This window comes from Manis javanica, chromosome 16, assembly GCF_040802235.1.
Source record: "Manis javanica isolate MJ-LG chromosome 16, MJ_LKY, whole genome shotgun sequence".
NCBI lineage: Eukaryota > Metazoa > Chordata > Mammalia > Pholidota > Manidae > Manis > Manis javanica.
In genome coordinates this window covers 31,831,510-31,855,073 of record NC_133171.1, presented here as the reverse complement: position 1 = coordinate 31,855,073, position 23,564 = coordinate 31,831,510, and the positions used below count along the sequence as shown (strand labels likewise).

The window sequence follows — 23,564 nt, the reverse complement described above, 5'->3', positions numbered from 1 at the left end:
TTTCATATATATATGAAAGCAATACAAGCCACTATAGATAATTTGGAAGAGGAAGTGTTTATAATCTGTGCTACTTCAGAAACAGCCGTTATATGTATTCTGATGTATTTCTTTCCATACTTTTTTCTATGTACATACAAATAATTTTGTTTCAAAACTAAGATCATGTCATGTAAAGTTCATTATCCTTAACATTGCTCCATGGCCACGACTCTTGTAATGAATATTCTTGGGAAATGTGATATAAATAATTTAGCATAGAATTCTTCATATAAATTTCTTAGATCTATTAAACTGGTCCTCAGAGCTTCAAAGTAGTAAGGAAAAAGTATATCTGCGTATATATGGTTAAATCCAAAATATGTTTTTTTCTCAAAATGCACAATTCAACTTCAAACTAAATATTTTGCCTAATTAACCAAGTCCCCAGTAATCATGTGATAGGACTTAGTGAGTACAACCTCTTGCAAAGCCCTACCTTTAAAAGACACTGTTGGCGACTGAGTTTGAGTAGAATCTTCCAGGGCAGCTGAGTGGTTTCACAGTTTTGATCTCCATGCTTAGTAATGAAAGCCAAATGTCAATGTGCTTCCTCCTTATAAATAACCAATTACATGGGAGGCTTAAAAATAGAGTTCTTGTTGGTAAGAATCTAATTGTAATGGGATACAACTAACTTACTTGACTCAGGTTATTTAAAAGGCAATGGCTATAGTTGTTTAAAGCAGATAAAAGAATAATAGCAGGGCATCAAAGTTAGTAATGTCACATCAGTTGGCCTTATTTTAGGAAACTAATAAGCACAACTGAAAATTTCCAGTTATCAATCTAGAAATTTCCATAGATACAGACTATATGGGGTTTTTTTGGTAGTACAGTGATTTAATTTCTTTTTAAAGCAGAATACTGGAAGCACAAATGTTCACATTAACAGATGGTAGACTCCTCTCAGCAGAGGCAGTGAAAGGACTACAATTTTTCTCACCAGAAGTGTATCTAGTTACAATTTACACTTGCAGTCTTTTTTTTTCTTTCACTACAGTAGAATTTTTCTCTATTTTTGTCAAGCATCTGATCCCTCTTGAAAATCTCAATACATGTGAGAAGGACTCGTGTTCTTTTTATCCAAATACAATAATACCAGGAGTATCTGGTCTAAAACTTGAGACCAGAAATTTGTACAATCTTTCTTTCAGACTCTAGTCCCTCCTTATGAAGGTTGTCTTAACTTCAGCTCTCCCCCACATTCAAGCCCCCTAGACAGAATTAGGCACTGTTCCTCAGGATTCCCATAGCCCCCAACGGAAAACGGAAAACATCTATCGTACATTTTATTGCATGATATTGTAACTGTTTACATATGGGTCACTTTTGAAGACATCTTTTTCATGATCGTATACCCACCTTAGGCCAGTGCCAGTGCATAGTAAATGCTCACAGCAATTTTTGTCAGACCATACAAGGAGAAGATTGTTTAAATTTAGAGGGAGCATGGATAGTTCTCAAAAACATGGTATGGTTTGTGCTACAGTTGTCAACATGTGGTCATATCTGAACAGAGTCAAGCAATGTAGCAGTGATCCAATGTATTCCTAGAAAACTCACACCTCCCTCTCTTCTAATCTTTCTACTCCCCAGTACAATTACTGTTCATTTCTAGCAATAGAAGAGGACTGCTAACTGACCCTCCCTTTTTCAAAGAACATAATTGGCTCAGCAAAGAAAATGGGCTCTCTAGAAAACTTACAGGCTGCCCTGAGATAGGCAAAGGGACAGTTATGACTCGCCATGGCAACCATCTCCATCATTAGAGGACTGAGTCAGATTTTCAGAGTAACGACAAGGAACTTAGAGGAGGTCCCTGGAAACCAGAGCATTTAAGAGTTTGGTTTTCTTGCCACACTCATTGGAGTAGATCTAGACCCACAGGAGGTAAAATCCTTGAAATTACTGTCAGCAAGAGTGTCCCCCTTTCTCCTGTCTCTTCAGATACGGATTTGTGTGAGTGGCCTGGAGCCTGGGTTACTACTATTGTTGCAGCTGCTAGTGCAATCTTAATTCTTGGAACCACAGAGAAATGTGTGTGCCCCACTGCACTTTTGAAAATGAGTAATTTTGTCTCCCGGAGTGACATACCTACCCTACATTACCCAGGACATGCTGTCACTCTGCTTACCAATGATGAGTGACCTTAGAGCTACAGCACCTGGAAGACTTTAAGAATCACCGTGGGTGCTTCTAAAGGGCTTGGGAGCCACAGAGAAGATTTGAGTGTTTATTTAATCGACTCACAATCCCGATTTTATGAAAAGAATAGTGAGTCTGGGAGCAGCTTTCACATTTGACTAGTTCGTTTATCAAGTGTGTTTTAACCCCTCCTTACATGAGACGGTTTAGCCAATTCTCCTCCCAAGGCTTTGCTGGAGTTGGTATGACGTGCAATCAGATAATACACAGGAAATCATTTGGAGACTTAGGTTGCCTGGAAATGCAAAGCACGTTCCGGTTAGGAGGACTTCCTCTTGGCTCTGACATGACTTTGCCACTTTCGGTGAGCACTTGGATGAGTCACTTATCCAGAGCTCTGTTCCCTGGGGAATAATTGGTTAATCTTCTCTGCTTCTCTAGGTCTATCTTTACATGACTCTAAAACCCTTTCATCATCTTATATTTGGAAAAACACCATCCTCCAACCCTTTACTGCATTTCCTGCCTTTCATCATTCTAACAGCTTCTGAATCTCAGCTCCTCCAAAAAGGCATGCAGATATAAACACTTTGCATTTTCTTCTATATTGACTATGGCAGGCAGAGAAGCTGGGTATGTAGTTAGAGTGCTTCGAAAAGATAAAAGCCCTTTAAAATGAAAGATTATTGTGTAGAAGCCAAGGGTTCAAGAATAAAAAATAATTATGAACCTTGAAGGGCTATTTTTAATGATTTCTATGGTATCATAAATTTTGTGCGTGGTTACAGGATAAAACTCTAAATAGGATGCAACTACCACAAATATTCACCATTGTGAAGTAAGCCCTAAATGCAGAATAGGCAACTGCCAGGATTTTCCCGTCTCCAAAAGGATGTTACTGAAGGTAGACTATTAAAAGTATTGCAAAAATCTGGGCTTAAATAACTGTCACTACCATTCATTGGTAATTTTAGTGTATGTAGAGATTACCTATCAGTCAGCAGAACACATGCCAGACTCTTCTCAATTAAACTGTAAGATTTGTTAGCATTTCTTTGGTCCAAACAACAAAATAAAGACAAAGGAAGTGTTTTCCTTAAATTGCCAAAAAGTTAGTCCAGTCATCAAGTTCATATTTTTGCAGGTCTGAAGGCCTAATCACACTAATACAATATAACAATTTTAAAATATTACAATAAACTTGCTTTGAGTCTGCCATGTTAAGTATCTTCCCAGAGCCTGGTTTCTGTCTGCCCAATGGTGCCCAAATGGCAGAGGGGAAGTTAAGTCTAGAATTCTCTGTGCAAAGCCTCTGCCAAAGAGATCAGCACGTCACTGTCACTTTGGGTGCATCTGTACTAGATGAATAATTTATTCCTGAGCCACTGATACTATTTGTCAGTTCTTTTATCTTGCTATTTATTTCAAGGAACAAAAAGTAAGATTATTCTAAAAAGTAATGAGAAAGTAAATTATTAATAGTCCTTTAGAAGAAATTCTCAAATACAGGGAAAAAAAAGATAGTAAACAATCTGTCCTGTCAGGTGATACTATCCAAGATAAACCAGCCTGTTACCATCATCCCTTTCTTGATGTCACCTTCTAATCTCATAGCCTGCTGCATGCTATTTCTCAGGGTTTCTGTGCCTACCAAACACTAGCACTGTCCTGCAAAATATCCTTAAATCAAGCATGAAATAGTAATAGCACAAAATATGCTAGTTGTTCATGACTGTGGCCCAAGTACTATCTTAGGCACACGTAAATTAACAGACATGGCCTCTGCCTGGAAAGCTTCATGGGGTATGAGGGAAAGAGATGGAGTTTACAAAAATGACCATCAAATTGCAATGAATGTTGCAAGTAGAGGTATGGACGAGGTACTATGGAAGCACAGGCAGTGGAGTAGCCATGTTGATGGGGAGGTCTGGAAGACCTCATAGAAGTTCATTTAGGACTTTAGGGAAAGTAGAAAAAAAATTTTCCAGGAATTGCAGACCACGGGGGTCTGAGGAAGCCTGGCATATATTTTGGAAGTCACAATTGGTTTCAAAGGCTAGAAGAGTAACAGGATTAGGTAGGACGAGTAAGTCAAAGGCATGATTTGAAGGCTTTTATACATCTTGCTAAAGAGTTTGGACTTTCTCTGAAAGTTAATGGAGGGCCACTGGAGGATTTTAAGTAGGAGAATGATGAAAACATATTTGCTTTTTTTTTAAAGATACTGAAATGTTTTAAATGCAGATGGGATTAGATGGAGAAAAGACTAGAAGTCATTGACTCAAGCTTTTTCAGTACAACCTAGTAAATACTGTTAAAGGAAATAAGGAAGGAAGTAGGTAGAAAAGAAGGAGGCAGGGAGTGAACAAATCAGAGGAAGACTGACAGTAAAAAAGTAAAAGGAGGGGGATAATTTCTGATATATTCAGTACATAGACTCAGCAGAAATGAGTGGTAAATCAGAAAGGCGTAAAGAAAAGGGAGACTGTAGTGTGACAGGTTTGTGGCTTGGGCGTGTGAGGGACAGAGGCGTGAGTCACGGTTATCAGGACAACAGTAAGATGACCAGGCCTCACAGTGGAAGGGAGGAGGTTCTTGGCTTAGCTCTGACCATGCTGAGCATGAGGTAGTTGGAATCTATCTCTGGAAATACATATCTGGAATGCAAGACAGTAATCTTTACGGAAGTACATGGAGTCATCATTGAATGTGTGGAAGCTGAAACCAAAGAAGACTTATAGAGTTTAAGAATGGCAGAGAAAAAAGTAAGAAATAGCCTTAAAAATACCAATACCTGTAGGGCAGGAAAGTAGAGGGAGCCCCCAGAGAACTAGTGAAACGAGACAGTTAAAAGCAAGAAATGCAGACAAGGAGGGAGTTTCCTTGCCTGTCAGCAGGTTGCCAGATGAGCTCCTGGCGTTTATCATGAAGCCTGCACAGAGTGAGTACTAAGGAGTACGGTGAACAGCTTTGGGCAGAACATACCCAAGGCGGTAAGATTCTCCGGCAGGGTGGAGAATAGATCATTTTGCTCACTGTGTTCCCTCTCAGTGAAAAGAACACTGGAGAGATGAGTCACTGATGTTCACAAGGTCTATTAGCGAGGAATTAGTACAATTTCATCAAAATCAATTCATATTTACAAATAGCATGCTAATGAAGAAAAATACCTTGTGATTATAAGTACTCCTTTGTCATGTCAGTTTTTAAAGCCATTCCTAATTAATTAAAAGCATCACGCTGATACTTGTAAAAAGGGACTTAAATGGAGTTATTTGGGGAACAAATTGTGCATAAAGCTTTGAGTTCCATTTCCATCATTACTTGTAAAAACAGTGAATTCACACAGTGAGCACCAAATAAAAGGAAAAAAGCTTAAACAGCAGTAAGAAGTAATTAGGTTAAAAATGGATTTCCCAGAGACTATAAATCAGTTGATCTATAAGTTTCTTGACACACTTTTCCTGGCTGTTATCTGATGTCAATAACATTTTTAGCTTCCTTTTCAAGCTCTATGCAAGTGTGTGCTGCAGTGACTCCAAGTTGTCCTGACAGGTACACTCCAATATATCAACAAATACATGTTCATATACTTGTAAAACCACAATCAAAGGTCTTATTTAAAGATTATTGAAAAAAAAGCCAAAAAAACTGAATGGTTTCTTTCCTCCTGATGAAAGCAATGCAGGCTGGACAGACTAGGAATAAATAGTATCATAAAGATAATGGAATGGTTTCATTCATGAAAGACTTAAAAAGGTGCCCACAGTAATGCCTTTCATAATAACTAATTTCCAAAGTTTTCATACTATAGAGCAGTGTTTCTTCATAAAAATGAATCACTTGAAAGTGCAATTTTAAAAAATACTTACTTAAAAATACAAGCCTAATCTTGTAAATTCAATAGACAGTCACCCTATCGAATTGCCATAAAAGTTTTTAAATGCTTGCTCTCAATTTCTACACATCTCTCTTCTCAGACTAGAAACAAACAGTTCATAGTGGGCATGAGCTCACAGACTGCACTTCGTGGAGCGCTGGCCTGGAGGACAATTCCCTCCTGAAATATTCATGAGAATGAGGGATGGGTGGGTTTTCAGCAATTTACTATATAATCATATTTTATGATTCACTTTTATTAAACTCACAGAAAGAAGACATATAAGCCAGAATGCAAATACATTTGTAATGGAGTCATTTCTCCCCAGGATGAGAATATGTGAGAATCCAAATTAACAATTAAAGTTCGTTTGTTGAGTAAAGAACCAGGGCATAAGGAAATAAATAACATTAAGGGATACTTCAAGGCAAGGAGAACTTAGCAGAGTGGCGGAGGCAGAGACTCTAGCATTCAAGCCATTGGGGTTTGAATCCCAGATGCATCACATAATGCTTGTGTGACCTTAAATTTTCTGACACTCCATGTCTTGATTTTTATAATGGGGATAATATCAATCTGGAGAGACTTATAAAAGTATTAATTATACTTTTATATGCACTTATTAATTATACTTAATAAGTGCATAGTAAGCATTCACTAAATGTCAGCTGATGTTACAGTACAATCCTATAAGAACTATCTCTGTAACAACCTGCTAGCATGCTCATGGTATACAAATTCAAAGCCTCTTTTCTGGCCAGAGCTGGATAAACACTGACAACCTTCAAATCTTTAGACTTCACTTCTGTGCACCCAATCATCACTTTTCTTCTGTTCTTACAATCAAGATACAATAAATTGATTCACTTTCAGTTTTTAATCACATTGCAATAGAATTTCCCTTCAATTACACTCACCACCTTGACTCAAGCTTTAGATGTTTCCAAATTTTTGTCATATATTTATGGCAATCTTTTGATTTATAGCCACATGGATATGGCATATAAATGCCTTCATTGTGGCTGAGTTTCTGGTTTAACTCTCTGAAGACAATCATTTTTTTTTTCAAGTTCTCAGGGAACTTCTCACGGCTGTGCATTACATTCTTGTATCTGATGGCAAATAAATCGTCATTAAAAGCAAATTACTTCTCTGGAAATACGGGCTCAGAACAAGAATGGCTGTGATGTTTTAGCAGCTAGCATCAGGCTAGGATAACCTGGTGCTTCCATTTCTGCTGCACGGTTTACAAGGCCTCAGACCTATCAAAACAATCTTTTCCTGAACAAATTCTAACTTTCTAATTTCCAAATGCTGCACAAGTACCCTTTCCTCTACTTCTGAAGAGTCATCATAAAATTAAATGCTTCAAATTGCTTCCATATTAATATGCCACTCATTTTCTGAAAATATTCCCTGAAATTCTAAAAATCTTAATAATATTGGATATAGTTAAATTTCTTCAAATATTCATATAATATCCACTACCACCAGCACCATTCCCCCCTTTCCTCTGCCACCCTAAGAGTAGCATGTTTCTTGGAAAGAAATTAGATCACCCAGTAAAACCCACAAAACACACAGATGTCAATTATAACAATGCTATTAACTATTAATGTTTTGGTTTATTTCTATTTTTAACATACTTTTACTTGGTTGTAATTTACGAATTACATAATTTGTATCCTGCTTTTTTCACGTAACATTACAAAATAAGCATTTTCTCCATGTTAAAAGTTATAAAAAGATAGTTTAATACATGAAAATATTGAAGATGTTTTATGTAGATGTTTCCTTACATAGCTATCTCAAGTGATATCACCCACTATGGGTCAACTTTGTTAACCAATTTCTATCTCAGAGCCTGATTTTTCTAACAAGTTCAGGAAAAAATGCAAACATGTGTTTAGCACAACTTGGAAAATAAGGGCACAATAAATTTTAGTTTGTCTTACTATTACAATTATCTTTCAAGAGTTTGTTCTCTGAGAATTTGAATATACAATTTTTAGGAGTTCCCACTCCTCTATGATCCTAAAATCCTCAGAAATAGTGCCTTTCTCCAAGCATACTTTGAGCACCTTTATTTCTTTTAGCCCCTGGTTTATTCCTTACAAACATATTGCTAATGAAAATGGTCATATGAATTGTGGAATGTTATGTCAGTGTGACTGACAATTCAGCATTATGGTTTAAAATAGACTTATAATAATGGCCTCAAATCTATCTTAGTACAGTGACAGCAATTCTTCGAAGCTGTGGGGCATGTTGTGATTCAATTCTTCTCAATTCTATTTCGATATCTCTGATTTACCCACTTTCCTCCATTTCCACTGTCCTCATCATAGGCAATGCTATCATTGGTCTCCCTTTAGCAACGTAGGAAACCTCAAGTTTTTCACCCCATCACACTGATTCCACTCTAAGACTCCCTCTAATCCATCATCCACAGAATAGGAAAAATGAGTTTCTTAGAACATGTATTTCCTGTTGTGCAGCTGTTGCTCATTGTCCTTAAAATAAAATTCAAATTCTTATGGCGTACAAGGTCCTGCATGGTCTTGTCGCTGCCAGATCTCTAGGCTGACTCCTGCTTCTCTTCCCTTTTCTTATTTTGTTGAGCCCTTCAGGTCGTTCATTTCTTTATGCACCACCAAACTCTTCCCACCAAGAGTATCTCTCTCCTTCTCCCTCTTTCCATGATTCATTCTCATCATGTAGGTCTGGGTCTCCTGGGAGACACTGCCCCTGAATTTCCAGTCTAAAATAAGTCACCCCAGCTAGGCAGTTTATCTTCTCAGCACATATTACAACTTATATTCTTGCTTAGTTACTTGTTATTTTCTCTCTCGTCTGTATACATTCCACTGGAGGCAGAAACAATGTGTATGTTGTTCTCAGTAATACAGCAGAGTGTCTAGCATATGTTAGGCATTTAACAAATAGGTTTTGAGAAGGGAGGGAAGTCATAGCTAAAGCCAAGGAAGTAAGCAAAACCCCAGGGAGCACGCAGAGGAGTACCAGGAGGTCCTGGGACAGAACCCCAGTGAACAGCATCATTGTGGAGACTGAGAAACTAAAAAGATCTCATAAAGGAAACAGGAAAATAGATACACCTGGGAATGTGATGCCCCAAAAGGATATTAGGTGAGAAACTAACCTGATCATATCCAAACAAATACTGGTTGAGTATCTACTGTTTGTATTAATATGTCTTAGGATTCAAGGAACAATGATATGAAAACTACCTTTAAACAGAAGAAATTTTGACATGATTCTATAGTAATTTTCCCTTATTCAGTGTCTTCCGAAGTTGAGATGACCTACAGAAATACACTGACATTGCAATGTTTGTTGAACATGCCCAGTTAAAACACAATTGAGTTAGTGTAGGGGAGAAGCATGACTACCGTAGGTTTTTAGTTAAGTAAATGTTTTCCGAAAACAGTTCGAGAACACTTCCCCTTATGTAAGGCTTACCAGCACTGCTGCTTAGGTCAGTGTCTGTCTGGATTACCTGCAGCCTAAATGCCAACTCTGTAAATTAAACCTGTCAAGTGACAGCTTTGCCATAGCATGCATAACCAACCTTTAAAATTTATTTATACTCCATTCCCTTTCTCTGGCCAGATTAAATTCTCCTTTCCTAAGCTATTTTTTCCTCGCTTCAGAGTGGCATAATTCAACATGTTGCAAACAATTACCTGGAGACTGTGGCCCTCCCAGTTTCCAATTTCCAAATGATTTTTATTCAAACTTTAGAAGAGCAGAAAAAAGTTTTTCCAAGATCACTAAAAATAAGAATTTTCTCAAACTAGATTCCTCCAGGTACCAGCATGTGAATCAGCCATAATAATGGCATGCTAAGAAAACGCTATGAATTATTATAAATTTGTAAGTCCTCTACTTGGTGTCCCAAGGAAACAGTTCCTTCCAGTATGCGAAGGGAAATACTCTTTTGACTAATCTGTCCATCAAGTCACAGTATGCACACTGGAGCTCCACAGAAGTAAATGCTCACTACATTAAGTGGTAGGGTTTCTGACATGACATTTTCACCTGAATAGAAGACTTACCTAAGAAATTTTCAGGTTTTATGTTTAAGGTGATTAAAATTAGTCATGAAAAGTAAAGGGGGAGAAAATGAACATAACAGAGTTTAACTAAAGAGAATTCTTTCTTAAAATAGACAGTTTTTTAAAGTTTTTGAAAACTGTCTTAATCAGTTTTACAGAGAAAACATTACTTCTGACTGGGTTTGATGACAGTAAAATGTTTTATTTCTGATAAATGGGATTCATTAATTTAAAGATATATACATCTTTAGAACCCACCTGCACACATAGCTCACAGCTTCCATGTCTGACATAAGTTGGCCTATGGACTTTGTCCTTGAAAGGCTTGTTGTGACAAGCTTAATTGCTTGTTGGAGATACCTACATCTAAAACTCCCACAGAAATGATGATGTAGCACTGCTGTGTGCTTTTTATTATTCATCAAATTATTAGAGACTTGATATCCTCAGCACAAAAAAAAATTGTGACTATGTATGGGGATGGATGTTGAGTAAACGTGGACGGTAATTATTTCACAATACATACAAATGTTGAGTCATTGTGTCATAGACCTGAAACTAATATGTTATACATCAGCTATTCTTAATAAAATAGTTTTAATAGATATGAAAAAAGACTTGATAAAACTTTAAATTGATGCCTTCAGGGAAGACAAGTCACTTTTTAACAGCATGCTTTAAACATTTCATACAATTATATGTGCACAGAAATTTAAGTATACTCTGCATTTTTAAACATTTTTATAATCACACAAGATTAACTTTGGATGTAAAATAGGCTGTTCTATAACAGCAAAAGGAGAATAAACTTTTATAATGTTGACAGAAGCCCTAATTGTATCCCTGAATTTTTAGGACACTTCTCAAACATGGGAAGATATTTAAGATCATCCTCTGCACTAGTATCCAGACACCCCGTAAGTTATTTGCCTCTATTAAGTATATTTAACATATCACTCAATCTCATGTTTTTTTTCTGGGTTCACGGTCACATTTGATCTATCACTGCAGCGGCAATACTCTTACTATGTTGAATGTTTTTTCTTAACAGGCTTCTTCATAGCCCCAACTGACCATTCATAGCCTTAGTCAAGCTGAGGAAATTGAAAGGGATGAAATCCTCCATTCCTTTTATGTATCTGTTTTAACTGAAATGATTCAGTATTTACTAGATCTGCTACCCTTTTAAGTATTTCTGTTCTTCATCATCAGGATTTGCTGATTTACACTGTCTTCTGTAGTGTTTCATCTTCCACAAAGATCTTCATAAGGCTCTCGGAGACTTTTTTATCTCCCAGCTGTTTACTTTTGCATTTTGAATTTGCTGATGAAAAGTCCTGCCTACCATGATAAGCGCCAGGACACATTTTGGTGAGAAAAGTAATACAGCTGGGCATCTTGTCTGTCAGGAGAAGTCTTCCATCCTAGGGCTTCTTCTGGAGGTTAGAGTAAGCAATGGCTTTCAGAGGTTTTTTTTCTCTTACCTCTGAGTATCTGGACTACTATTTGGAAGCCTGTGGGCTCTGTCTGGAGACCGTCCGCTATGAAGCACCAGTGCTGATGTTGCAAATGCAAATCTGTAGAGGTTCATGACTCCCCAGACCACAGGAGTCTCTTGACCAATGTCGGGATTAACTACTGTTCTCCAAGAATGAGCAGTTTAAAACCACTGGGCTCAGTAGAGCAGAAACCCTCAGCGCGGCTGTGACCACAATGGTACCGGACACATATAAACACTGCAGCTGCCACAGTGGCAGCCCCTTGAATACCCTGAGAGAATTTAGTAAGCTGGGCAGAAAGACCACATTTATATATTGTTTAAAGCCCATCCTTTCTCTCCATAGCTAGTTTTCTCCAGTTTATTATCCATGAACTCTCCTTTACAGAGCAGAACAAGGCTAAGACCTCTGGAAGCTGATTAGTTCGCTGGTGGGTTTGAGCCCAGCTTTTAGAGCTTGATGAGAACTGACTAGATACTTCACATCAGCCCTGCTTATGGTAATTACAGGATCTGTGGATCACAAAACCCACAATTTGTATCCACAAAAAATTTCCACAAGAAAACTGGCTAATAGTGATTTGGCTCTGCCTACCATTTGTTGAATTTATATCTTGTACCAACAAATTCATTTTTTGAGAAGTCATTGCATGAAAAACTTTCACTATTCCAATTAGTATCATTGTTGTGGCCAGCTTTTGGGGTGAAAGTAGCTGACTGAAAATGTATTTTTTAATTACACTATTGTGTACATTGGGCAAGCTTTTTATTCACTATGATGTTAATTCTGCCCAGGATACATTGCCAATATTTTCTCCCAGTGAAACCTTCATATTTTAACTTTGTCCTAAGTCTTTTGCCATAAAGAAGTTTCTAATTTTTATATAATGAAATCTGTTTTTTTCTTTGAGACTTGAGTTCCTGACCTATTTAGAAAGGCCCCTCTCATGCCAAGATTTTTCTTTTAAATCCTCCTATAGTTTTTTAGGACTTAAAACTTTTTAAATCTTTGTTCCTTTTGTAGTTTATCTGTGAAGGGGCATAATATGTTTCTCAAGTCTTTAGTTTGCCGTGATTTTGATGCATTTCCAAAGTTTCCTAGGTGAGCACTCTCTTTAAAATGAAGATAACTGACTTTTGTTTCTGTAAAAACCTGACCCTTTGAAAAAAAAAAGTTTACAAAGTATGCTTTTAAGAAAGTTGAATAACTGCATGCAGTTTCTCAATTCATCCACAGTCTCTAATAAATCCTAAGCAACTAAGTATTCTGCCCCAGCAAACAATCTGATCCTTAAAGTCCTCTCCAATCTACTGCTCAGTGAAAACAGCAAACAAAAAGCCTCAGTGTTAGCAGAAAATGGAGTTCTTCAAAGCAGGTAAAAGTCCTGTTCACTACTTACAGAAAGCAGAGAAAGGGTTTTCCGATTACAAACGATAGAGTTGCCCTTGCGTAGCAATAACAGCTCGTAATAAGATTTTACTTCTTAATGACCTAGATTACGAAGACAGTGGAACAACAGGACTGAAAATAAACAGAAAAGGAGAGCTTTAGCTTTGACGCAAGGAATCACATCAGCCCGTGACACAACCGAAGATTAATTTTTTAAAACGCTTCCTTTTTAGCAGTGACTAACCTTTCATTATCTGTGACAACACACTAAGTGAGCAGTAGTACAAAGGATGCATGTGATTTCGAAATCCCACAACTGAGCCAACGGCGGCGGCCCGCGTATGTAGTGTGGAGGCGGGACCAGGAAAGATAATCCGAGCAAAGAAGGGCCTGTGCGCATCCCAGGACAGTCTCCGGTCTTCCATAGGATTAAGTTCGCGAAGACACGTCTCTCCCCGCTGGAAAGTGCCCCCAGCGACAAGCGTTCACCTGGTCCGAGCATAAGGCCGTGACATTCAAGGTGTTGAGTCATGGGGCACAGCGGTCGTGCGACATTAATGTTATTTGATGACAGAGATCGTAGGGGCGCAGGTGCCAAGGTAAACCCTGGCAAAGGCGACTGCGGTTTGACTTAAGGCGGAAGAGAACAGGGTCGGGGCTGAGACCCGGTTCCTGCGCTGAAGGGATTGCGTTTTAAGTTTGGGGCAAACTTCAAGCCTCCCACGTGACATGCGTGCCCTCCTCCGCGTGAGTCCCTCCAGTCGGGAGACCGGAACCCTCGCCCGCTCTCATCCCGGCCCACCTCAGGCGTCGTCCTCCCGCGGGCCCCACTCGGCCCGGCCCTCCCCTGCCCGGGAGACGCTCCCACTCCCGCGCTTCTCCATTCATCAACCGGTTCACACCGGCGGCGGCCGCCGCGCCGTGACGTCCGCGGGGGGCGGGCCTTCGCCCCCGCTCGGCGGCGTCCGCCTCAGGCCCGGCCGCGATTGGCGGCTGGGGGTTTGCACGTCGCGCCGGCTATAAAGAGGAGGGCTTGTGACGCAAGAGCGCCTCGGCGCGCGCATTGGCTCCGTCGACTGCGGGCCGGCTCGGCGACGCGCTCTCCTCGGAGCCGCTCACTGCATGGTAGAGTCTGGTGCCCCCGCCGCCGCCTGTACAGCCGCCGCCGCCCCGCGACGACCACCGCTGCCCCCTGCCCTGCAGCCGCCGCCGCCACCGCCTGTGTCGCCGCCGCCTCGGGACCGACTGTATGATTAGGCCACAATCTTCAATGAGTAAACATATTCCTGTGAGTATCCGTCGCTCCGCCGCCTCTCGAGCGGGGTTTCCGCGACCGCCCCCCCATCTCCAGCGGCGCCTTTGTTCGGAACCCGGCGTCCTCTCCCCGGCGCCCCGGGCGGGCCACGGCCCTGGGGCTGCGGTGCGGCGGGCGGCCGCCAGAGGCACCGGCTTCCTAGTGCCTGCGGAGGTGGGGGCGGTGCGGGCGGGCGGAGGCGCCTCGGCCGCCGCAGCGGGCCGGGCGGGGCGGCACAAAAGCCGCTTTGTGATCGCCGCCTCCGCCCTCGGCCCTCCGGCCGGCGCGCCTACGGGCCCCGCGGCGTCCCAGGCCCCTTTGTTCGGCCGAACGCGCGCGGCCCGCCCGGGGAGCTGGAGACGTGGCCCGGGGTGGGGCGAGGGCTGCGCGTGTCACTGCGGCGCCGGATGCGGAGCGGGCGCGGCGGCGGCGGTGTGCCGGCAGGCCCGGCGGGGCTGGTAACGGTCTCCCGGGAGGCGGCCGCGCGGAACAGGAGCCTGGGGCGTCCACTCCCCTTCTCCGGGGTCGGGGCCCGCGCCTCCAACAAAATGGCCTCGGCATCCGCTCCTGACCGAAGGTGCGGCGCGAACCCGTGATTGCGGCGCGGACAAGGGGCGCCGCAGGCGGGTCCCGGAGCCGCGGGCGCCGAGCGGCGGCCGACGCGGGGCTCGGCTGGGTGCGGAGACCGACTCCCTGCCCCGCCCTGCTCCCTAGGCTCCACCTGGTAATTCGAGCTGTTCCAGATTGAACGCCCCACTTCGGGCTCTGGATAATGAGAACAAGTCTAGTCTTGTCCTGTCTCTGGGACAAGTCGGTGGAGAAATGGCCCGGGTCTGAGCGCCTTGGAAACCGCCAGGGCTCCTGTTGTCCTGCAGCTGAGGAGTCCCCAGCCGGGCGCCAGCAGGCATTTCCCCTGCCAGTCTTGGAATGACTCTGGGTGGCGCCTTTGAATCGGGGGCTATTCGGAACTCCTGAAATCCTTGGTGTGATGTGGTGTTGCCTTGTGGTGGCTTGTAGCAACAGTAGCCAACCAGAGCCAGGATTCCGAGGTTTACCTTTTGCCCGTGGAAGCCTCTAGTGTTCGAGGATTGAGTTGTTCTTTGCACTGTTGATCTACTTGGGATCCAGATTCGGAGGCAGTGCTTCCTGTTACTTTTTGCATGAGTTTTGTTTGGTGGCAGTAAATCAAAAAATACAAAAGCTACATCATTTCCCAAAGGAAGCAGCAATTTACACGTGCTGTACACTAGATGGATTCCCTAAGATGTAGGTAGATGCGGAACAAGCACTCCCAACAAGCCGTTTGACAAAGCAGCTATGCAGATGTTGCCTTGACGCTGAGGCTGACAAACCGATTTAAGTTAATGCACCGAAATTGCTTTTCCCCCATGTATACATTATTGTGATTATCTGCACCTGAGCATTTGGGTGGGGGGGCGAATTCCTTGGTCTTTCCAAATTGGCTTTCGGTGGGTAGTTTTTTCTGTGACAAAGAAATTGGGAATGGGGGGATGTCTTGGACTAACCAGATGATGTTAGGTTAGGGATTACTGCTGCTCTGGTAGAAGTCTCCCCCAGCCACTGGGTGGCTCCACTCAGCAAAGATAACCAGTTCACTAAATGAATTATTTCTATATTGCTTTCTCTCCTTCCTGATGAAACTGCTTACATGAAGGGATATGGACAGATTCGGCTGCCACAGAAATTTTAGCTGTTAAATATGGAAGTAGTGGTGTGAAATACTCTCATGAGTGGGCTTTTAGTTGAAAAAAAATAGTACTGTACTTGGAAGTCAGAATACTGAGATACGTGTCACTGTCCTTAACAGCTTTACAGATGACTTTCATTGTATATCATCGGGAAAGTGCCAGGATACGCTTTTTATTCTAGGGAAGTAAGGGAGTAACATACAGAATTTGAGGTGAAAGTATAGTCCACTATGATAATTTCTGGAAATTATTTCCACATTAGTCTGTGTTGCTGTAATAGAGTGAAGTCTTCAATGATGATGTACCTAACTCATTTTTTAACCCAGCTATGAAGTAGATGAACTAGCAACCTCTGAGGGCTCATATGAACAAATTTGGAATAATCGAAAATCACCTCCCTTTTAGGACAACCTTTTAAGAAATGGCTATTGAGGCCAGTACCTTTGTTTTGACAGATGAAATGAACTTGGTTTTTGACTTGATGTTTTCTGTGATCTGCTTAGATCTCCATATGTATGAATGATTTCTAGAGTAATTACAGAAATGGTAGCTTGTGTGGGACTCTATTTAAAGATGTGAAATGAAAATAGGAGCACATAGTTTGAGTTTAATTTTAAACCTTTTTAAATGCTTAAATTTAAGCAAAGAGAACTGATGGAACATTTTGTTAACATTTGTTATTTAATTTGGTAGTTCACCCTTGAGCATATTAATACCATACATACAAAGTGTCTGGGGCAGTGGCTGGCACTTGGTGCTCTTGGCAATCTGCTATTACTATTTCTCAGTTCTCCCTTTACTCCCAAGTATGTCCTTATACACTGCTTGGAAGAAGCCAGACATTAACATCTATACTTTTTCTGTACATATTCTGAAAATAACACTATGAATATTCACTTAATGTTTGATACTGGCATAAAACTGATCCTGTTCCTTAAGGGCAATTTGAGTCAAAGATTGATTGATTGATTGATTGATACCGGCTAGATAAGTGAAATTTTGTTTTTGGAATGAAGTATTATCATAGAGTAAAAAATTATGAATATCTTATACTTACAAATGGGAACTTTTTGAATTTATAAACATGACATCTATATAATACTTCACACAGTAAATTAAGATTCAGATGAGGAAAATCTGTTAAAAGGGAATGATAAATTAGTAAGTTGAGAATCAAATGAGGTACAGTTTCTATGGCAGCATTTTGAAAACCACTTTTTTTCCTCTTAAGAATATATTGGTTAAATCTTTGGAAGAGGAAGTAAATTCTGCAAGGACTAATAGCTTGTTTTCATGAAGTATGTAAAAATATTTTATCAGTTAGAAAAAAACTGTTAAAAGGAATAATAGAAGAATATGTATAAGGGATATTCACCAAATGTAACAGTGCAATTCCTTGTGGGGCCTTTTTAGTAGATGAGTAATTTCAATTTAATCTTGGATTTTGTTTTATTGATGTAATTTTGCTCACTCTTGAAAAGTTGAAAAGGTGACTCGGACCCCAAATTTGAAAAGATTGTTGGTACTTATGTAAAGCATAACGTGTTCCTTTTGAATAGGAAAACAACTTTTTTTCTCTCTCTCTCTTTTTCTTCTTAACAGCAGTTCTGTGGTGTTCTTGGTCACACATTTATGGAGTTTCTGAAGGGCAGTGGAGATTACTGCCAGGCACAGCACGACCTCTATGCAGACAAGTGAACTGTAGAAATTCATTACTACTCCACCAAGAAGCCCCTGTAAGAGTGGTTAACCTGGACACAGAAGTGTTGAATTGAAATCCACAGAGCATTTTACAAGAGTTCTGACCTGGATGGGGTAAACCTCAGTGCACTTCCTTTCTATTGCCTCAGTATTACTGGATTGAAGAATTGCTGCTTCTTGTTAGGAGGTTCATTTCATTTCCCATTTCTCCCAACTTCATACTCAAAGCACTGAGCATTTCAAGTGGAGTATACTGAAGTAGACTCAGTTTCTTTGCATCATTTCTGTATTCAATTTTTAAATTGTTTTATAACCCTATTGAGTTTTTTTTAAACTAAATTGACATGGCTCGAATGAACCGCCCAGCTCCTGTGGAAGTCACATACAAGAATATGAGATTTCTTATTACACACAACCCAACCAATGCGACCTTAAACAAATTCATAGAGGTAGGTTTGCTGCTTCTTAATGTCTTTAATTAATTGTAGTTTAAATAGGGGGCTTTTATCAACCTAATATTTTGGAAAATTTGAGATGGTATATCTGCAGTTTCAATTCCCAGAAATGAAATAACCAGTATCTTCTTTAGGTTAGAAGTAAATTATTTTATACATTTCAAGGACATGTACTTGGTTAATTTGAATTTATAAGATCTAGTCCATTTATCGAAGTTTGTTTAAATTTATATGTGGACAAGTGTAACAGCATAGCTCTCACTTGTAAGGAGAAAGGCTGCCACATAGGAATTGTTCATATATCTGCTTAGCATAATCACTAATACCATAAACCAAGCTTAGTTTCTGTCTTAAACCCCATATGAACCTTAGAACCCAATTTTCAACTATTAATTCTACTTGTTAGTTGCTAGATATCCGAAACTGTTGTCACTGCCTTCCTCTTTTGAATAAAAGGAATATAATCCTAAATAATTTATTTGGATGCCTGCACATTTTATTTTATAAATATCTATAGATGCTCAGAAACAATAAAAAGCCCTCCCAGATCATAAGAATATACTTTTATTTTTGATTACCATTTATGTATTTTTTTGAATGCTATTAGTTATTTGTCATAATACAATATGGGACATAAAGCCTGTAGTGTTAAGTGGGGTAGAGTTTTTTAAACACTGTATTTTGGGGTATTTTAGAATCCTTGAGTCTACTTTTAAGGCTCTAAATTACTCATTGTGTACTGCGAATGAACAGAAGTTGAAGGAGTTAATAATTATAATTGAGTCAAGTTTACTTGACTCAAGATTACTTAGAGTCAGGAGTGATTCATTTATCTCTGAATTTCTTCTAATCTTCTTTGTTAATGCTCCATCTCTATCTAGCCAATATAGCTACGACTATAAGCAACTCTAGTATATGACAGGCCACAGATTTTTTTTTTAAACTACTTAACTAGAAATGTATGTGATATTTAACATTCCGTCTTCCTTTTGTGCCATTGTAATATTATTTAGAACAAGAGTACCCTTGTCTGTTAAACATACAGGTTATATTATTCATTCCATGATTTTTTGTTAGCAATATCTAGCAGAGATATCAGAATGACAAATGGCAAACCGTTGTGATGTGGTTAATAAAGACCACACTAAATGTTTCTTTATGTATGTTTTATCCAGGAACTCAAGAAGTATGGAGTTACTACAATAGTAAGAGTATGTGAAGCAACTTACGACACTACTCTTGTGGAGAAAGAAGGCATACATGTTCTTGTAAGTATTTAATAGTCCTACATATTTGACAGTGTGCTACAAACATTTATTCAGATAAACCACCTATTTCCAAAGGCTTAATCATTAAAGTTGTGACAAAATTATCCAATATCTTAATTTCCAAATAAGGGTGAAAGCTAAGCAGAGGTTTGAAAGTAGTAAAGGAGCTTTATATATAAAGATTCAGCATTTATTTGCATTTCATTGACAGTGGGGTTTCATAAAACATTTATGCATGTTAAAATGCTGTTGAAAACATTTAGGTGTTAGAAATTTAGAATTATTTGTACAGTATTTATAGTTAAAATCTAAAATATTTACATACTCTTGATTTAGGATTGGCCATTTGATGATGGTGCACCACCATCCAACCAGATAGTTGATGACTGGTTAAGTCTTGTGAAAATTAAGTTTCGTGAGGAACCTGGTTCTTGCATTGCTGTTCATTGTGTTGCAGGCCTCGGAAGGTAAGGTAATTTCTTAAGTCCATTTAATGATATTAGTCTTAATTTTAGAAAAATGTGATTTTGACTCCAGCAAAGACTCAGTTATCACTTTGTATGTTAAGTTACTTGCTAAACTAAATTAGAAATTAAACAGAACAATGTATTCCATACAGCTGGAACTAACAAATAATAAAGCTGTAATTTACACTTGTCTGTGGGCAAAATTACTTAAAGAATTAATCGTGTATCCTAGATTATGTCAGTGGTCTTGGAATCATTGTCCAAACTCATGGGAAGAAAATGATGAATTGTCAATGAGGTCGTTTGCATTACATAGTGTTCTTGATCTGGAGATTCTGACTCAGTAGCAACTTGGTACTCAATGATGCCAAAATACTGCATGTCCAGATTTGTAAACCACCACCTTCCACCCCCACCACCAAATAGAGTTGTCCTGTTCTAGTGGCGAAGAGTAAAATGAGCAGCCCTGGAGTAGTGCAACTGTGTCATAATCTCACTGATAATAAAAGAAGGCAAAATTTTCCAGAGGATCTTCAGGAAAGGGGTTCATGACATTTCAGAACAAATCTTTTTTTGAAGTGGAAAGTATTTATTACTGCTTAGAATTCAGGAAAAAATTGTCTGAATTTATCAAGATTTACCCTCTCCCTTAAGTTTTTCGTGGTTGCCCTCTAATAATAAAAGATTCAGCTTTTAGATTATTAGACTTATTTGTAATAGTTAAGGGCATAGTTCATTTTTCGTTTTGGATAAAAACCTGAGTTTGATATGCAAATATTGATACTTTATTATTTTAACATTCTTAACATCAACATTTACTATACATATTACACAGAAAGTGTGAATAATAGTACTTGTGGATTAGGGGGTGGAGTATTGAATTTTCTAGGATTTGATTTTGAAAAAAATGATTACCGAAATTCTTGCCTTACTAGAGCTCCAGTGCTTGTTGCCCTGGCATTAATTGAAGGTGGGATGAAATACGAAGATGCAGTACAGTTCATAAGACAGTAAGTATTTAATTTTCTTTTCCTTTGCATCATTTTTCATTTCTTTGTGTCAGTTTAATTATGTTACTATGAAAACAACTTTTTCCCAACAGCCCATGTGACCATTTTGTTCATTTTAAGATAGCATTAAAACCAGGAAATAAAGATCTGATCTCCTTTTTTACATTCCATGTATGTGCTCATACTACAAGGTTCTAATGCAGTAATACTTTGAACTATCATTTTACTTGAAGTTCTTGATTGAACATGTTTCTTTTGTTTATTTTTACTGAGGTATATATTATAGTTAATATACAGTAAAAATGCATAGGTCTCAAAGGTAAGGTGGTTGAGGTTAACCAAATGAAATAACCACGCAATAGATAGATGGAATATTCAGGTCACTCCAAAAAGTGCTCTTTATACTTTTTATTGTCATCTTTGCTGCCACCAGAGATAACATTTATCTAACTTCTATTACCATAAATTAGTTTTGTCTTCTCTTGGCCCTCATATAAACAGAATCATAAATTTGGACTATTGTAACTGCCATGCAAAAGATTTACAAGGTTAACTTTTTTACTACCCTTTTTCCATTTACACATGTATGCCTGTTCATTAAGTCACTGTAATAATCAAAAGGTACACTGCCACAAGAGGTAGTAACTGCCCATGGCATAATAAATGTTAATATAGAGGGATTTTGCTTTTAATTACTTCATCTTTTGTTCTTACCTTCCAGAAAGCGGCGTGGAGCTTTTAACAGCAAGCAACTTCTTTATCTAGAAAAATATCGTCCTAAAATGCGGCTGCGCTTCAAAGACTCCAATGGTCATAGAAACAACTGTTGCATTCAGTAAAACTGGGGTGCTTGCTATCATTGCCTTGGATGTGGAACTTGAGAAAGGAACTTGTCATACATATTAGCCAACATGTTGGCTTGGTGAATAAGTCTAATGAAGCTTGCATAGGAATCTTGAAAAGAGTTTTACCAGGCCACAAGCTTGACAATTGCAACCTCTGTGGGTTACAGTCAGCCTATTTGGACATTTAGCAAAACATTCTTGCTGTTCAGCATTTAAGATGTGCTTAGCATTTATACCACTTGACCTTTCCTGAAATCATGCAGCATTGAGTTATGTCTTTAAATTTATTCCCATGCCAGAATCCTGTCAATATAAGAAATTTAGAAAGATTAGGTGCCAAAATACCCAGCACAATACTTGTATATTTTTAGTATCATACAGAACTAAAATCCCAGGAACTATGAACACTCTGGACCTTATGTGGTTTATTCCTTAAGTCATTTCAAACATAGAAAATAGGGCCTATATGGTTATTTGCCTGCTCACTTTATGTTTACATCTCCCACATTTGTACCAATGTTCATCAGGTTTGCTCAACTTTTTTTTTAAACCAAGTCTTACAGTGATTGTCTTTCTCCAAATATTTTGTGCTGTTATGGAAAACCTCCATTTTGAGAATCTACATCATACAGAAGCACATGTCTTTAATGTCTCCAGACAAAAAAAGCCTTACAGTTAATTTTAGTGTTTGCACTTTGGGGTGCAACTTACAGGGAGGGCCTGAAAAAAGGATGGGAGGAGGCTATTAAGTATTTTTAGTAAAATGTTGCCTTTGTCTTGTGCAGATTATGTAGAATATGCTCTTTAATTTAGTGAATATTTTTTTAAAAGGTAGAGATGCTTTGTTATTGTAGCTAAAACAATTCTTAATCATAAAATTTCCAAAATCTTGTAGTTTTTTTTCATACTTATCTAAAGTTGTTTACCAACTTACTTTTGTTTGAAGTGTGATCTTTTCCCCTTCTCTTCCCAACCTCTCTTGCAAAAAAGAAAAAAAAAGGAGTGGGTTTCTGCTAATGAATTGAGCAGACATCTAATATTTTATATGCCTTTTGAGCTGTGTAACTTAATATTTGGATACTTGATAATTTGTTTTATTATGTAATTGATAAAATGGTGATGTGTATTAATGTTAGTTCAACCATATATTTATACTGTCTGGGAATGTGTGGTTATAGTTCTGTGGGAGAAATAATTTGTCAGTGTTCACCAGCTTGTAAAAATCTAGTGCGAAAGCTTAAACATCTAAATAAATAATGAAGTGCATTTATCATTGAAATTGTTTTACTTAAAGTAAACTTATTTTGTAGAAAACAGTATGAATGAATTATACTTAGTGCCATTTGAAGTGTCTTCATTTATTTAACAAAGGATTAAATGAAGTCAGCATTTTAGTAAGCTTATAGACAGAATTGCTTAGGGTCATGAGAACTGCTTAATATTAAAAGAACTTTCCATTTTAAGTTTCCTTTTTAAAGATACAGATAATTTTGAACCAACGTACTATCCTGAGAAGAAATAATATAGGAGAGGAAAAGCTTGATTTGATTTGAAGCTGAGTTGCACCGAATAATAACTGGTTTGGGGCAGTTTAACTTGTGAGGCCCAGTTTTCTCATTTGCAAATTTAAATAATTACATACCTTTATACATTTTGAAAATAATGTGAACCTATGTATTTGGCACATGAGGGCTTCATAAACGTTAAGTGTCTCAATGATCTGAAATACTCCTCTGCAACCTTCATTCATTATCATCTCCTAATTTCTAATGCCCCTTTTCCGA

The 23,564-nt window shown here is 38.9% G+C and overlaps 2 protein-coding genes and 1 long non-coding RNA gene across 6 annotated transcripts in view; 2 read left to right on the top strand and 1 right to left on the bottom strand.

Annotated features, from left to right (window-relative positions):
- The window catches only part of LOC140846705 (uncharacterized), a 111,729-nt gene extending 98,038 nt beyond the window's left edge, over positions 1–13,691 (bottom strand). For all 4 annotated transcript variants that reach the window (XR_012126099.1, XR_012126098.1, XR_012126096.1 and 1 more), the window contains exon 1: positions 13,042–13,691. This is a non-coding gene — a long non-coding RNA (uncharacterized lncRNA). The remainder of the gene's footprint in view (positions 1–13,041) is intronic.
- A 589-nt stretch (positions 13,692–14,280) lies between these two features.
- LOC140846704 (uncharacterized) lies at positions 14,281–18,061 on the top strand. The gene is made up of 2 exons (XM_073224276.1): positions 14,281–14,319; positions 17,637–18,061. Exons 1-2 carry the CDS (start codon positions 14,281–14,283, stop codon positions 17,730–17,732), a joined length of 135 nt encoding a protein of 44 aa, XP_073080377.1. The 3' UTR covers positions 17,733–18,061.
- Positions 17,999–23,046, top strand: PTP4A1 (protein tyrosine phosphatase 4A1). The gene is made up of 5 exons (XM_036998372.2): positions 17,999–18,184; positions 19,366–19,458; positions 19,795–19,925; positions 20,861–20,935; positions 21,657–23,046. The coding sequence occupies exons 1-5, from the start codon at positions 18,080–18,082 to the stop codon at positions 21,772–21,774; spliced, it is 522 nt and encodes a 173-aa protein (XP_036854267.1). The 5' UTR covers positions 17,999–18,079; the 3' UTR covers positions 21,775–23,046.
- Positions 23,047–23,564: the final 518 nt, after the last annotated feature.

Bases quoted from the DNA above. Each gene is read 5' to 3' on its own strand.
- LOC140846704 (XM_073224276.1), top strand. From the start codon at position 14,281: ATGATTAGGCCACAATCTTCAATGAGTAAACATATTCCT. The intron at 14,320-17,636 runs GTGAGTATCCGT...TCTTCTTAACAG, and splicing joins CAATGAGTAAACATATTCCT to CAGTTCTGTGGTGTTCTTGG.
- PTP4A1 (XM_036998372.2), top strand. From the start codon at position 18,080: ATGGCTCGAATGAACCGCCCAGCTCCTGTGGAAGTCACATACAAGAAT. The intron at 18,185-19,365 runs GTAGGTTTGCTG...TGTTTTATCCAG, and splicing joins CCTTAAACAAATTCATAGAG to GAACTCAAGAAGTATGGAGT. The intron at 19,926-20,860 runs GTAAGGTAATTT...TTGCCTTACTAG, and splicing joins TGTGTTGCAGGCCTCGGAAG to AGCTCCAGTGCTTGTTGCCC.